Raw genomic sequence first — 16,404 nt, forward strand, 5'->3', positions numbered from 1 at the left:
AGCTGTGGCCAACCCAACTATCTAACAATCTAAAAACCACTCTGGCAAGTTCTCAGAAAAGAAAGATTGAAGGAAAAATATAAAAATCCGAAATACCTACTTCTTCTAAACCTACACAGCTGTTCAAGATTGCAGAGTAAAATTTGGCCTGGTAGACTTTAGTCAGCTGCAAAAACCTTTTCTCTTGTCACTTTCTGAAGACAAAAAGTGTACCCTCTGCATGTGACACTGATTTTGTAAAGCTGGGCGCATGTTACTGGTCATTTCTGACTGGCTAGACAAGGAAGTAACCTATTGCAGGTCATTTCTTTTGCCCAACTGACTTGTACATTATGGTTAATGAAGCAATGCAAAATAGATTAGAAAGGGTTCTTCTTTTCTTTTCCTTTTTTTCTGTTTCAGATCGTAATTTTTCTCCTTCATAATTTTTATCCTTTCTTGCCATTACCAAGGTGCTGGTATTGCCAATAAAGGTGTTGGCAATAAAGCAGACTTAAGGTAAAAACCTGACTATTTTTACAAAGAATATGTCATTCCTAAAAAATTGTAATGGAACAAAAATATAAAAAACAATTAAGGAATCAGTCTTTTCCTCTACAGATCAATATGAGGAACCACCAGGCTGTACAGTTTGAGTGAAAATGAAGCATCAGTATCAGTGGTACATTCTGGAACCAAATTCCTGTTGTAATTAGTGGCAGTTAATACTAGAACCTAGAAATCACATACTTGCAAATTACATAGGTTTCTTCTCTTTCTCTCTCTTTTTATTTTTTTTTATAATAGATTCACTCCTTTTGCAAATGGACCGGATGACACCCCAGAGGAGATTCTGGCCAGGATTGGCAGTGGCAAATATGCTCTTACAGGAGGAAACTGGGATTCAGTGTCTGATACTGCAAAGGTCAGTGAAACCCTTTCTCAGATTTTCTCTCGAGATTTAAATACCATGGAATGGGTTTTTTTGCTGCAACTGCACTTTTAAAAGAAGTGTAGGTTTGTCAATGCCACAGATGTATAGTCAATACATGAATCACCTCTTTGCTTCTCAGTTAGCCAGGAGCAGGCAGTTTTAATTCCTGTACAGTTCACAGTTTAGGCTGCCCATCAATCACAAAGCATGGAAACCCCAGGAGAAAAAAATCATCTGGTGCTGAGATCTTTAGGCATGAAGCTGTGCACTAGTCTGTGACCAGGTAAATGGGCAGGAAATTTGCAAGCTTCCAGTTGCCCAGCATTAATCAGAAGCTTTGACAGGATTTAAAGATTCTTGCAAGAGATTTCATTTTTAGCAAATGTTATTATCCAGTGGAGTAACACTGATACATTCCACCACAAAACTGCAAGCAATCCTACTGACATATTAATCTTGCTACCAGAACCTAGGAGCCTCACAGTGGATTTTTTTATCAGCTGTCCAGTTTTGAAATTAAAATGTTTAGATGTTGTAGAACTAACCTAACTGAACTTTAGTTACCTGAGTGTTAGGTTTCTATTCTAAGTTCCTCTTGTAAGCATGCTTCCAGGTCATCGAGGAGATGCCTCCAGATGGCATCCTCTCCCTAGGTATTCATCACTCCTACAAGGTCATCAGTAAATAACACTCATTCGATCAGATGAATACCCTCCACATTATGTTTTGACTGGATTATGAGCTGAGAGTTGAACATTACACTTGAAAGTTTTGAAGATAAGACCTGACACTTACAGAATATAAAGCCTGTCTCAAGTGTATCACTCTCTCCATTGGACATGCTAACTGTGATACTGCCAACAGGAAGATCTTAGTAAAACCAGCCCTGCTATTAATTACTTTTTCCCTTGTACTGTTTTCTTCCTTTTCAACCCAGGACATTGTGTCTAAGATGCTTCATGTAGACCCTCATCAGCGCCTCACAGCAGTCCAAGTCCTGAGACATCCATGGATAGTGAACAGGGAGTACCTGTCTCAAAACCAACTCAGCAGACAGGATGTTCACCTGGTGAAGGTACCTCCTACACCCTTCCCTCTTCCTTCCTTGCAGAATGAGCTGTCATTTGTGTAAATAGTCTGGAAAGTGATAGAGGAGTTGGGAAGATTATTTGCCACAACAGCTAAATTTAATATGGCACTGTATTAAGAGCAAAGATTTTTGACTGAAACCTGCTCAGTATTTTTAACTTCAGGCGGCATTGTAATAATCTGGTGGTACATACTGCTCTTCACCACTTTGAATCTGAGACACTCTGGCTGTCTGCCAGCCTAAATGGTATAATTTCATGGAAATTGTGCATGAATGACAGTTTTTGCAGGAGACTGAATAGGGGAAGGGAAAAGCATCAAAGAACTGAATTTCAGCTCAAAGTTTTCTCCTTCTCTATTTTCCAGGGTGCAATGGCAGCCACTTACTTTGCTTTAAACCGAGCACCTCAGGCACCAAGGCTGGAGCCTGTATTGTCCTCCAATCTGGCTCAGCGGCGAGGCATGAAAAGACTTACCTCTACCAGATTGTAGCAGTACCCCCAAAAGGCCTCCTTGAAAACCCACAGCTTATTATTTGAGAAATTAATCTTCACTTGGCTAGCAGAACTTTTTTGAACAACCTGCACATGAAATTGCCAGAACTAGCAGAAGCCCACGTATGGCAAAGTTCTCATTCACCACATCTTTTTTGTTACATTCCAGCCAGGGTCCTGAGTTTAACAACTTCACAAAGATGTTCCAGTTTTGCCGGTAGCTCTGTTTCTTTACTGAGATAAAGCCAAACAAAATAGGTGAGCTCCATCCTTCCCACCCTAGGAAATCTATTTTTGAGTCTGCAAGATGTTCCATGGGAACAGTTTTCATTTTGTTTCTCAAGAAAAGCACTTTTTGCTACAAAGAACGCAGTTGGGTTTGAATGCTGTTCCAGCATGTGTGATGATGAAGTGACTTGGCTGGTCACCAGTAGACATCTACTGATCTCCACTCACCCCAGGAAGAGTGAAGGCTGCAGAGACACATGAATAATACCTTATTTGAAACAAGTGCTATACAGCATGAGGGAGAGAGAGCTGCTGGTGGTGGAAATACCTTCTATTTTTGAGGAATATTTTGCACTTTGCCCCTGCCTTCTCTGGAATGAAGCTAGCATCTCTCGAGGAGAGTGTGCCACCAGCTCTGACTTGCTCAAAAGTCTCAGAGAGCAGAAAACCTCTGAGAACCTGGTCTTCTGAGGAAAAGAATGGGTCTTATGAGACTGTGGGAAGGCATTCATGTAAAGCAGTGTGAGTAGGAGCGTGTGGATCAGGCAAGAGAAATGTGTCTGGTCTTGGCCAGCAAGCAGGTCTGGGAGGACTAGGTGAGGGGGCTGGGGAACCAAACAAGAGGCAGGGAAAGGTGTGAGTGGCTTTGAGGACAGTAGGCAAAACTACCCAAAGGCAACTAGTGTACAAGTTGCTGGGGGGCAAACTGGGACTCTCTCAAAACAGGGGACAGTCCCTCTTCAGTGACTGGTGCAGAAGACAGTGGGTGGCTGGGCTGCCCAGGAGCCTAGTGGGTTGATGCAGCCGTCCTCCCACACCATCACCCAGTCTGCTCACTGAGAGCAGTTCTGGCAGGCCAGAGTGCCATCTTGGAGCAAGAGAGGCCATTTCCAGTCACTGCTCCCTGCCCTCCCCTGGCTGTTCACCCAAATCTGCCTCCATCACCCAACATTTCATGTCCCTGCCTGGGTGTTCTGCTCTAGCAGAGCTAAATTCCCCATGCCATGTGTGTGCAGAGAGTACCCACTTCTGAAGAGTTCAGCCAACTCTGTTACAAGCTTTAATAATAATAAATTATGAGGAGAAATGGGAGGATGCTCTGCTTTTATATTTATATGAATATGTACATGTGTATTTATATACATATAAAACAAAAATTCTGTGCCCTAATACCTGGATTTTCCAGGTCCAGGGAAAGAAAACTTTTGTTGAAATGGTCTCTGCAAAATGGACTTTTTTCTCATTCCCTGGTTTCAAAGAAAGCAAGCAAGGTTTGTGGTGCTGGATGTGAACTATTTTTTTATTCTTTTTCTTACCCATCTTGGCTTATGGTGGTCACAAGCTGACCGGGATTCTTCTTTGTACTGCTTTTGTTAATTTTTATTTTCTGAGTGAATTTTGTCACCTCAGATGCTTCGTGGGAAAATCTACTGTGCTGTGTTGGCTTTTTTCTGTTGTGATAGGGGAAAAAAAAAAGAAAAATGTGAACATGGAGCTTCATATGCTAGACATGGTAATTTTTGCTTGCTGGGTAGTTTGTGCATCTTGGTGCTGAACTGGAATTACCAGGTCACTGCCTCAGAGTGTCCAAGGGGTTTCATTTGCTATAGTAATATTCTTCCTAAAAGTAGCTCTGCTTCAATGTTGACTGAAGTTTGTTTGTTTGCATTAGTCTATTTTTAAATTTAAATTTATTCTTAATAATTTAAACTTATATTTAATGTTCAAGTTTATGTGCTGTGCACAGAGAATCACTGCAAAGCAGCTCTCCTTGAAGCCCTTCTCTTTTCTAAAATAAACAATGCTGTGAAACTTCACACAGAGGCTGAATCAGCTGGGACCGATGAGTGCAAACGTGCAGGTGGGTGTTCATGGTTGTGCACACAGCAGCCCATATTCTCTCCTCTGGCTAAGCTTTGCTGCCTTTAGAATTTTCTGCTTGTTAGAAGTTAAGTCTCGCGTGTTTCTGCTAACAGCACGCTGCGAGGATATCCACTGACAGGGATATCCTGGCTGGTGCAGAATAGCTCTGGCCAGGCCTTGGTTCTCTTGAAGTCACTTCTGTCCTGGAAGAAGGCAAGGTGGGCATAAGGATGCAAAGGGCAACCTGGAAGGAAGGCTGGATTTTGTGGGGTCCGAGCTGCTATGTGCTGTTTTAACAAAATGTATTTTTAGTGGTCAGAGTAATTGTATTGTATTGTATATGGGCAGAAAAAGTGTTGCAAATATTATGTACAGTTTTTGTCTCCCTCTGAGATTTCCTGGTCATCTTGTATTGGTTCAGTTTGCTTTCTCTCACAACCACTGGAAAAAGTCTAATTCCCTCTAGATATAGTCAGTCTTAATTCTTTGAGCATTTTTCCCCAACTGAATATTATTTTAGGCCAAGCTTACAGGATGTTGCTCTTCCCAAAGTTTAATGGTTTTAATCTCTTCCTGACTTACCTTTTTCTGATCCACCAGCTATTATCATAGAGACACATACAGACTCATATATCTTAATGCTATTAATTACTTTATAAGCCTATAAATAACTATAGGCTTACATATATATAGTGGGCTTTGTTTATTAAGGTTTTGTTGCCAGTGCATCCAGATGTGTGCGCATATGTGTCTATATGTAAATACATGCACAAAAATAGGGACAGAATTGTAGTCAGCGGCTGAGGTGATAGCCTTGAAAGTTTTGTCTGCAGTGTTCTTTGAAATCTGTCATTGATATTGGTAGTGATTACTCTGGGTGTAGAAAAAAAGGCTGTGCCCATCCATGGAGGAAATTGTGCCATTCAGCCTCCCCTCTGTCCCAGATGTGCATCCTGTGCACTTCCAAAGGCAGATCAGTCTCTCCTCTGCAGTCTTGCCATGGGAAGTGCCCTTCTGAGGGTTTTCTGATCTGTTCCAGTCAAGTGAACCAAATTAAACCATTTCCACTGTCCCAGCTCACTTGGACTGAAATACAAGAGCCTCCATCAGCAAATCCAAGGGAGGCAGAAAGGGAGGAATATGCCACTGGCAGTCATTATTTCAGACTCATAGCACGCACCACTTCCCCTGGCCCAGCTGGATCCAGGAGAGGATGCTAGGCTGTGGCCTAATTACTGCAATGGCTGCTTTTATACCAGCATCTCCTTTCTAGACTCCTGGCCATGGTATAGCTCAGCAATAGCACTTTTTTTTCTAGGAGAAAATAGAAAAAGGCTTAGCTTCTCTCTTTCTCTTTATATAACCTTAAGAGACTTTTACTAAATGTTATGTTTAACTCCTGAATGTCTAGAAATCTCTTTGAATTAGAACATACCATCTTGCAAGTTTTTGATCCATAAAGTGACCTAGTGCCTTAGGCTATTACAAATATTATAGTTACATTCTTAACCATCAGGCAGCACAATGCAATGATTGTCCAAGACATACCACAGTGTACCTGTCACAGACATAGTCAGCTCATCCAGAGACCCACTTCAAAATCAGTCACAGAATGGTTAGGGTTGGAAGGGACCTCTGGAACCCATCTAGTCCAGCCTCCCTGCTAAAGAAGGTTCACTTAGAGCAGGTTGCACAGGACCATATCTGTGCAGGTTTTGTTGTTCAGCTCAGTAGAGAAGTGTCTGCCCAGCAGGGAGGAGGCATTTCCCCACATGTTGCAGAGCTGGACCCTGCCTCTGCAGCTCCAGAACTCTGAAGAAAGTCAAAGGGCTCTGAAGAAGAATATCATGGGAAGTGTTACCCCAGTTCCTACACAGCACCACAGCTTGTGTACATTGCAGAGGTGTGGGAGATGCTGCTCAAAGGGAGGGCTGACCACTGCCCCAGCCCCTCATGAATTTTCCCTTGTTTAAAATCTGTTTAATTTTTTCTAAGCAAGTTTTAACAGCAGATAGCATTTATAAAGCCTAACTATTTCAGCAAATGACAAGTGACACAGACACACTGTAATTAATCTTTACATTTGAAAAAGAAGTCTATATGAGAATAGATTCTGGTTTGTTTCTCCACAAAATAATCTTCTTCAGCTCCCTGAGAGCTCAGGATGCTGGGGATAGTCCAAGCACAGAGAGCTGAGTGAAGCACATCTTGTGTGACATGATGTCATGACATCACATGTCACATTCTTACAAAATACAGATTGTGTGTCCCTGTGCTTCATCTAACCCTGGACATAATACTGGGCTCTCTTTTCAGCCAGACCCTTTCAGCTCTCTCTAGCAACTTGTACCCAGCTTTGGTACCTCCAGGTGCATCCAAACCTTGGTCAAGTATGCAATTGCTGTGTGTCTGTGATAGGAATTATGACAGGGTTTGGAACATCCACTAGGCCATAAATGGCACAAAGGTTTCTCATGCTGTTGGTCTGCTGAACTTACCCCAGCATATGCAAGTGCTGACACTAAAAACGGCAGGCAGTCACTTTCTCTTGATTTCAGCTGCTCATCTGTCCTTTCCCACCTCCCTTAGCCAGGTCACCGTGGGGCAAAGTAAATGTGCGTCAGAACAAATGGCTGGAGACAGCTGGAGGGCAACAGAATCAGTTTAGCCAACAGTGCTGTCAACACACTGGAGTGGCTACAAGTTCAGTGTCCCCTCTGTCCCTCTGTCTCTGAGTTAGGCTGAGCAGAGCCCAGCTGTGGCTCAGAGTCAGGGCTATAAATGATGTGATGTTTGTCCAGCAGCAGGTTCCCAGTGCCAAGCCCTGTGCATGGAGAGTGGGACAAGTCCAGGTTACTGAAAATCGGCCAAAAGTTCATATAAATTCCCTGTAACCAGAAGGGCCACAGATGGCATGTCGTGGGGAAATAATGTTAACTGCATGTATTTTTGCCACCGATAACTTAATAAGAATGGTAGAAAACCCCCAGGGTTTGTTTTTAAATCATCCATTTTTACAGAGGAAATTCTTGATTTTGAGGCATGCTACAGCTTTCTCGATCACTAGGAGAAAGGCAGTCAAACACAGAAAATACAGCAGATTCCTATAGCAGAAAATATATCGTAGCTTTCACTGGAAAATTATTTTCAGTCAGGTGTTTTGAAGCCTTCTCTTAGGATGTGTGTATCAGAAATGCCAAAGCAAATATTTATAAGCAAAGTTCTCTTGTTGAACATCCAGAGATGACACTTTTAAGCAAAAGCCACATAAGCTCCAGGTTTCCATATCTGAATCCTAAAAGACAGGCAAGAGACACAACCCTTCAGATATTCCTTACATTAAAATAAAAGGCCTAAAATAATGCTAATAAGATGCTTTAGTATAGTTTATTTAAAAAAAAAATAAAATGTACAAGCCCATTTTTCTTTTCTCTTTTGAGGTATGCATCATTTTCCTTTAGAAGTGTATATTCTTACCTCCTAGCTGACCCTGATCCTGAAATCTTGTGTTGCCTGAAAATACTGCAGCTAATCTGCTTCTGGTACCTCAATTCCTGTCTGAACACAGTCCCACACTCCTCCTTCCATGTCTGTCCACAGCAGACACATCCAACAATTGCGCACCCTCTCCTATTCTGAAAGTCACCAAAAACATGAGAATTTAAACTCAGAAGATGAAGTGAAGTTAAAAGTAGGTTCTCAGTGTGTACAGAATTAAAACTCATAGTATTCAGGTGAAGGGTGGATTGAAGCCTATGCAGAACAAAAATGTTACAGAGTAAATAAAGTTACAGTAAGTCTTAGAGCCAAATTTTAGCTAAACTCTCTTCATAGATTTTTGTGAACCTAGACCTTGCATTTCCAGATGCAGCTAGGTGACAACACATGTATGTCAGCCAGCATCTGATCATTCATGTCATCACAAGGCTTGTACGTGAAAATATTTTGCAGCTGGAAGTTTAGAGTCTAAAAATAAGAATTTGGCCCTTTTTGTCATCCTCTGCTGTGAAAACCACGATGTTCAGTGTTGAACTGTTCAACCACTGCTTCTTGCTTTGGTATACATAGTTACAGAGTCAACTTGTACTCCATTATGTCTCCTAAATGGATGTTATGGACATATTTTTCAGAGATGCTGTAGCCTGAAAGGAAAATGAGGAAAATGCACACCCTCTTTGATAAAGGCAAATTTTGAAAGGAGAGACTGGAAATACGCATTTGAAGTGCAGAAAATGAAAACCAGTTGCTAAAAGATTGTTTCTGATTTGCTATTCAGAGCCATATCTTGCTGCCTTCGCTCCCGTGTTAATTCCTGAATCCATATGCACCTTCAATGACTCTAGTGGGAGAGCTTGGAGTCAAGTCCTCTTTCCTGTCATAGTAGTGGAGTCTGGCCATTAGGTGATGATGTGTGTAAGGGATTTACTTGGTAGTATTAAGTTAATTTGACAAAATATGAACCATGATCTAGCACTTTGTTTACAGGCTCCATATTCATGTTTACAAAATGATGATTTCTGAGGCTCACGCTTTTTATGTTTCCTGTATGAAAAGGGCAGCCAGTGTACAGATACTTGTTATGTTTACCAGCGTTTCTGAATAGATTTTTTTTATAGTACATGGTTTTATGAAGTGTAATATTTTTATAGCAGAATGATGATCTGACTTTCTATATTGTTACCTACAATCGTTTGCAAACAAGCTCTTTGCTCCCTTTTTTCTGTGCACTGTATCCCATGTTGCTGCTGCTAATGTTGCTGGCCTCAGCTGCTGCTGTCCCACCATGATGTGGGCTGACGGTATTGTGAAACTGTGCAAACTAACTTCAAAGAGCTGTGATTGTGCTGAAGGGCTGGCTGCATGCTGGATTCCTCCTGGCAGGAGGGATGGGGAGCTGTACCCTACTAAGGCAAGAGTTTATTGTGGATGGCCCCCAAGGAGAGGCCTCAGTGCTCACCTTTGTCTGTGTTCTGCCATTTTGGTTTGGCATGCCCATCCTTTCCTTTCTTTATAAAGAAATAAAAAGAAAAGAAAAACAAAAAGGATCCTGCTTGTTTTTGCGTAATTCATTTCCAGTCCCCAAGTACTGGTCATGTTTGAATGCCATGTGTTGGTCACATTAAAAGCACACAGTTACTATTCAAATTATACCTGGAACTGTTATCTTTGTGCAGCCTCAGTACTCAAACCTCTGCTTTGGGAAGCAACAAGTAAGTCTTAAACGCCCATTAGTCAGACAGTTCACCCACTAGACAAATTTAGGATTTCAGTGCCAGACAAATGAGTGCTTTCACACAAGCTGCCTTAGCATGAATTTCCCTTGCCCCCTTGAGATCTTCCAAGGTACCATTCCTCTGGAAACTGCTAGTTGCTGGCAAGCAGCCTGTATAGCCTTTTCTGCTTGCTGGACTTACTAGTGACCACAAAAGCAAAATCAACCCCTCCTACTTTGAGGGATTGGTTCTGCTTTCCTTGCATTACCACATCTGAGCCTGCACACAGTTACACCGGTGTTCATGTCTGGATTGTCATCAGACCTGGCAGTATCACAAAGGTGGTGAGTCTGGCTCAGGTTCCCTGCAGGAACAGCATGTGGCACCAGATATGGAGAAACAGCATGTGATTTAGGTCCAAGCAAGCATAACCAAGCAAACTTGGACTTCAAGAAATGTTACTAGTAGGATTTCTGCTCTGACTGTAGGCAGTCTCTCTTTTCTCCTGCCAGCTGCTCCTGTCCTACTCCCACTTCTGTCCTTCCTTTCTTTTCTCTGTTCATGAAAGAAAATTCCTGCTCCTTTAGTCCTCATAATCCTCAATCATTGGGACATGCATGTCCCTCCCCATCCTCTTCCTCTGCCCCCCAGCACCTACCATGAGCTATTCCACCTTTCTCTTACCAATTTTCTGCCCCACAGGTCCGTCATGTGGGTTTTATAGCCTCTTCTGGTGGGCAGGCCAGTGAGTCCAGTACACCTGTCTTTATAAGCCCAGTGGTTAAAAAAGGAGACTTCTCTGGAGGACCATAATCATAACCAAGAACATCCAAACAGGAAAACTGAAGAGAAAAAAACCCAAAAAACAACAAATCCAGGCTTTCTCTTCCATTCCCTCTTCTAATTCCTCTTGTAATACGACCATGATCAGGAATGAGCCAAGTTCAGCCACTGTTGAAGATATATTAACTTTTCAGAGGACCTGGTTAGGAAGCCATGGGTCACACCAGGCCCTGGGCAGGCAGATGAAGTCTTTGCCTCCAGTGCTAGAAAATGAATAAATGAGATGTCTGAGAGAAAGGCTTTCTACAATATACTCAAGTGCCTGATCAAGACACAGTCCTTTTAGGAAATCTGCATTGACAACCATGTTAAACCTCTGCACTTAATGAGAAAGTAACCATGCTTTTTTCCCCCCTGTATGGAGAGGTACGCATTTGTTTAAAATTTTAAAAAACTCAAAACAGTAGCCCACAACTCCCCTCCGACTTGTAATTTTGCTCTTTAGTCAACATTCATTTCTTTCTTGTATCTTTCCCCTCCTTTATCTCATCCCAGTTTGCTTCACTCCCTTTCCTTATCCCACAAGGAGATACCATGAGAATTGTCCTGGGGCTCAGATAGTCCTGTTATATGCCTGAATAACATCGTGTTCAAGGGCAGCACAGCTGCTGGCTTGAGCATCTCGGACACTACAGCAAGGCAAACAAGAGGCAGTAACAATAACAGCTAATGTCTGAAGATCACAAGAAGCAAAGATTTTGCATTAAAAGCTGTGAAGAAGAGCTGAAGACAAGGATTTTAGGCTATGTCCAGCTTTTCAGGTTACTCACAGATAACTTTAGTGAATTGACTGTTAAAGATGCCATACTCCGACTCTCTGGAGACAAGATGGAAGAAAGGATTATCTGTCCATTCATCTAGATGGACAGGAGCTCTTTGGTTGTTTTCTAAACAACCAAAGCTGGCCTGAGATCAATTTCATTTTTTGTCAAGGAAATTAGTTTATTAAGAGGCTGGTGACTCACCATCTGTGGTAAGCCTGTGCATTGTTTTGGCTTGGTACTCTCCTGCCTAATTGATTCTTCCTGTCCTTCAGGGTCTGTGGTCACCAGTAAAAACATCTGCAGCTGAAAAAAATTTCCCTACTGTAGAACTTTGCAGCTTCGATTTTAATGATAGTCTCCTTGCTAAGGCATGCAAAGGAAGATTCAGTGATTTCTAGTGCATTTACCCAGACTTTCTAATTGTCACATTACTGTCTGGGCTCTTGTCTCTATTGTAAATTCTGTTATAATCAGTTATTTGCTTTACTCATCCATTTCTTTATTTCACCTGTCGGTACTAAAACAACTTACCCTTTAGGAACATCTGCTGTTACAATGGGGCTTAAACACAGAGAACAGAAACAACCTGCCCTTCACTTCAGAGCAGTGACAAGAGTGACCCATCAGCTTTTAGAAACTCTTGGCAGTGCTGACTTTTTCCTATCTGGTCTCACTTCAACCACCAGCCTGCTGCCATCAGTTACACTGTTGAGTAGCGCTGCACATCAGTTACAGGGCTGCTGTCTTTGGATCTTTGGACTAATACATGCAGGTACAGATTTTGTCCAGGAATGAGAAACATGCTCCTTCATATGTTGATGGGTGGGAATAAAGTGGAATACACAGCTGAGATGTAGGCATGCCTTTGGCCCAGCCAAAAGAAATGCTTATTCAGTTAAGCAAAAGTGAGGATTATTTATTCTGGAATTCGGATGCAAATTGTTATTACTCTCCCAAGCCCAGGAATGACAGCAGCTTTATGAGAAGCTCATGTCACATATCCAACATGCACACAACTTGCACAATTTCCAGTTCCAAGAAGTCTCCCAAGTGACTTCATGTTCTTGTACCATGATATGGTCTATTAGGAAAAGTACAGTGTTTGTCTTTGAAATAGGGTGTGTTGTATATTATTATGTCCACCAACACATTCAAAAATCATTGTTCAATGACCTTTAAACTCGGTGTATTTTTCTACTGTTTAATAACCATTCAAGTCAAAAATACCCTCATTGTGATGCAGTCAACACCTAGAACCTCAGCCTAAGACAGGCTGAGTGACTCCCTTAGTCACAGAATCTTTCTTCAGGTCATGTTTCATTAAATATAATGCCTAACTGGGAAAGATCCATTGCAATTTGCCCTATCTTATGCTTAAATGCCAGTCTTCTCAGTCATATCATCAACAAGCACTTGATTCTCTTAAAAATCAATCTGTAAGAATTAAAAAAAATACCTCACCATTGTAACTGGAAGCTTCATCCCTGGCTTCTAAAGGAAAGTGGAAGAAGAGATTAGGCAGTATATGTTAACGGTAAGAAAATACCATGCAAACCCCACCATTCAGGCCACAAGTGTCATTTTTAAAATGGCACCAACTAATATAACTTTAATATATTTAAATGATCCAGAGTTCAGATGCAGGGACAAAAAAACCCCAAAATGCCTGCCATGGAGATTATTAAAGACCCTGATCTGTTCATCTTAGCTTGCAGATGGCTGAGAGGTGACTTGATTAATGTCTACAAGAATCTTCACAGGCAGAAAAATCACATGTTCTAGAAGCACAGAGAGACAGACTGGAGCACAAAACCAGGCAAATTTCTGGGTGCAAAATTCATGCAGCCGCAGAATGGAAATAAGGTAACTGTAGTTTCAAAAGCGAGGCTGTTATTTGTTGGAATAAAACATCAAAAGAGAAAAGGATTTTGTGATTCCCTTTGTGTCACTTTTAGTAGTATCCCTTAACAGACAAAAGGTTAGTGCAGAAGCAAGTGGATGACTTCAAAGGCCTGCAGTAATCTGGAAATCTATTTTAAATGCTGTGATGGTCTCTCTGGGCCTCAAATATGACATGCATTCATATCACCCTAGCACGAGCAGTTGGCAGTGAATGAGCAGATCAGGACTGATGGATGAACTCCAAAGATTAATTCAAAGATTTTTAAGCCACAAACAACTGGAACAATCAACTTTCTCTATTTAAATCTGTATCTTTACTACGGTACACGTGGAGAATATTTGCTGTCTTTTGACAATATAGAATATCACTCTGAAATTTTGTGATGCTTATGACTACCTATAAATGTTGTTTTCGAACAACCTCTTCCACACAGTTGGTGCAATATCGGTAAAACCTGTAACAAGACCAGGCAAATGGTGTTCCCCAAACATAATAAAAAACTCACTGCCTTAAAATCCAAATAAATTACTATAGCATTAATAGCACGCTAATCCTGTGAACCACAGGAGGGCCTTAAAGAAATAGATGTCAAACATGAGTGAAACCTTTGCGAACAAAGAGATAAATAAGGCTTTAATCTCAAATAAGATCTCCAATTATAACTAAGCTTTTAAAAGAAAGTGAAAATTAGACCACAAAATCTTGAATTTTTACATTACCAAGGCCTAGAGCTGAGTGGCGACTAATGAACTGACTGGCTCTATGCAGCTTCTGACATCTATGAGATGTACACTGAGAGAGAGAGGCTGCAAAATTCTAATCACAGCAACCTGGAGGTTAAGGAAAAAAAAAAGGTTAAAAAAATGAAGGAAGGAAGAAGGGAAATAAGTTATCAAATAACAAGTGTAAATGCTGTTCCTAATAATGCATAGCAACTGTTGAAGAAGTTGATTCTCAAGGGAAAACACTACCCCACTCCTCAGCTTCAAGATGGTGAATATTAGCAATTCCCAGAAGAACTATTTTAGGTAAACCTAAACACTAAGGATTACATCTAGTGAGGCTTTTTCCATCTCTGACAAACACTGCTGTAGCAGCCTTCTTGAGGAATGATGTGGCAGAAATTTGTGCAGAGCAGCCACTCAGTATGGAAGTGCTGCATAGCAACCCCCGTCAGGGCACCCTCCTGCAAAGTGACAGTCCCTCTTTTAGTCCAAAGAACATTAAATAAGCCTACACTGCTGGAAGCTTGCATCATGCTCCCAGGAGGTGGTTGCGTGGGTTTGACCAACACCAGCCTAAGGAAGGAGCTGATGGGGTTCCCTGCTCTGATCTGCAGCATCCTTAGCAAGCACTGGGATCACAGCGTTTCCTTCCACTTGATGTCTGCTCCCACTGCCTCCTCCTGAGCTTTCAGAGAAGAGAAGGAACTGGTTTCAGCAGGTTATAAAAATGTACTTCTGCACAGCCTTCAAGAGGGACTTTCTGAGCAAGAAAGCAACACCAAAGTCACAGAGGGGGGTCACAGTAAGGGCATTGATCTACTCCACGTATCTTTTTGGTTTGGTTTTGTTGAGCTTCCTGCCACTTGTGAAAGGTTTGGCTTCCACTCTGTAAGGGCTAACACTCCCCCTGTGTGCAGGGCAGACACTACTGTCCAGCCCAGGTGCCCAGGATCAGTAGCTTTTGGATATAATATTTAATTTATAAGGCCTTTGGTGTGAAAAACAAGATATCTCTTGTAAAAAACAAGATAGTCCTTGTGAACTGAAGCTGTAGCATCACCAGCTAATATTAATGTTTATTGGAAAGATCAATACCCATATAAAGATTAACTCAGATGTCTGTGGGACAAAACATTTCAAACCTTTCTAATAAGAAAAGATCCAGTGTACATAGTTTGGAGGTTGTCTGTAACCACCCAACTCAATTTGGCACATGCACATTTGGGTACATGAGTAAAATGCATCCATTCTTCAATTGAATATTTAATCTTTTTTTTTTTTTGCCTGTTAGGCCTTCTGCAAACCTAAATGTCTCTGTGTCAAGTCCTGAATGACTGTAGAAATCCACTATGACCTATTGTATATTTCACTTTGATCCCAGTAGCTTTGGAAAGGACTTTGGCATGTTTACCTTCAAGTTACTCATCGTGTATGCGTGTGGTTTGTTTATACACTGTAGCCTACTGAAATTTCCCCCTTTTCTTTTAGTTAAAGAAATAGGCCAAAGGTGATTTCAGGGTCCCTATCTGGATACACATCACCAATTCAAAGACCTTTGGCTTCCTCTAGTAAGTCAGGGACATCTTAGATACCATCTTGCTCTTGCATTTCTCCAGTGAGCGAGAGAAATCTCAGTCCATCGAGACAAAAACTGACCCTAAGTTTAACACTAACTAGGATACTGTAATTAGACTGAAGTGAGCCCTGGTGTAATCATGCATTTCTGTCTCAAATGTAATAATCTACTTTTTTTTTTTTTCCCCTAGAATAAGTCTACCAATATTTATGTTCAAAGTTTTCCAGTGGCAGTAGTTTACGTGGTTGTTCTTTAACTGGGGAAGGGCTGAAAGAGGAGAAAAGCACAGAACTGTACTTTTCTATCAGGAATTATCCCCTGCTCCTGGCCATCCTCCAGCCTCCCTTAGGTTTTTTAGGCTGAGGAGAACGAAGGTACCAGGAAAGAGCATAAGGTCAGTGAATTTATTAGTGGCAAACCATGCCAGAAACCTGTATTTTTTATCATGTTCTACTACATTTATACTAGATACAGCTCAATAAAGACCCATGAGTCCTGAGGAAAAGATTACATAACTAAAATGACTGTCATTACTTACCAGTGTCTATCAACTTTGACACCTCGCTTTCTGCCATCAGTCAGAACTCTGACTTTACCCTTTTCCTTATAATCAGTGGGATGTTTGTATTGGTTAAAGCACTTTAAAAAGGACATACAAAGCTTGGGAGAAAATCAGTGTCTAACGCTTTTCATGAAGAACAAGTGTTCCAGAACACACTTTGCTAGGCAGTACTGGAGAAAGCAAATCTCCTCACAACTTACTTGAGAAGCTCATGTCACATCATTGATAGTC

At 41.4% G+C, this 16,404-nt stretch overlaps 1 protein-coding gene across 3 annotated transcripts in view; it reads left to right on the forward strand.

Annotated features, from left to right (window-relative positions):
- RPS6KA2 (ribosomal protein S6 kinase A2) overlaps nucleotides 1–9,629 on the forward strand; it is a 250,972-nt gene extending 241,343 nt beyond the window's left edge. For all 3 annotated transcript variants that reach the window (XM_017746000.1, XM_008643316.2, XM_017745994.1), the window contains exons 19-21: nucleotides 787–904; nucleotides 1,851–1,988; nucleotides 2,369–9,629. In XM_017746000.1, coding sequence (XP_017601489.1) covers nucleotides 787–904; nucleotides 1,851–1,988; nucleotides 2,369–2,494 — 382 coding nt within the window. In that variant the 3' untranslated portion in view covers nucleotides 2,495–9,629. The remainder of the gene's footprint in view (nucleotides 1–786; nucleotides 905–1,850; nucleotides 1,989–2,368) is intronic.
- The last annotated feature ends 6,775 nt before the right edge of the window (nucleotides 9,630–16,404 follow it).

The sequence above is a fragment of the Corvus brachyrhynchos genome, unplaced genomic scaffold, assembly GCF_000691975.1.
Source record: "Corvus brachyrhynchos isolate BGI_N302 unplaced genomic scaffold, ASM69197v1 scaffold70, whole genome shotgun sequence".
Lineage (NCBI taxonomy): Eukaryota > Metazoa > Chordata > Aves > Passeriformes > Corvidae > Corvus > Corvus brachyrhynchos.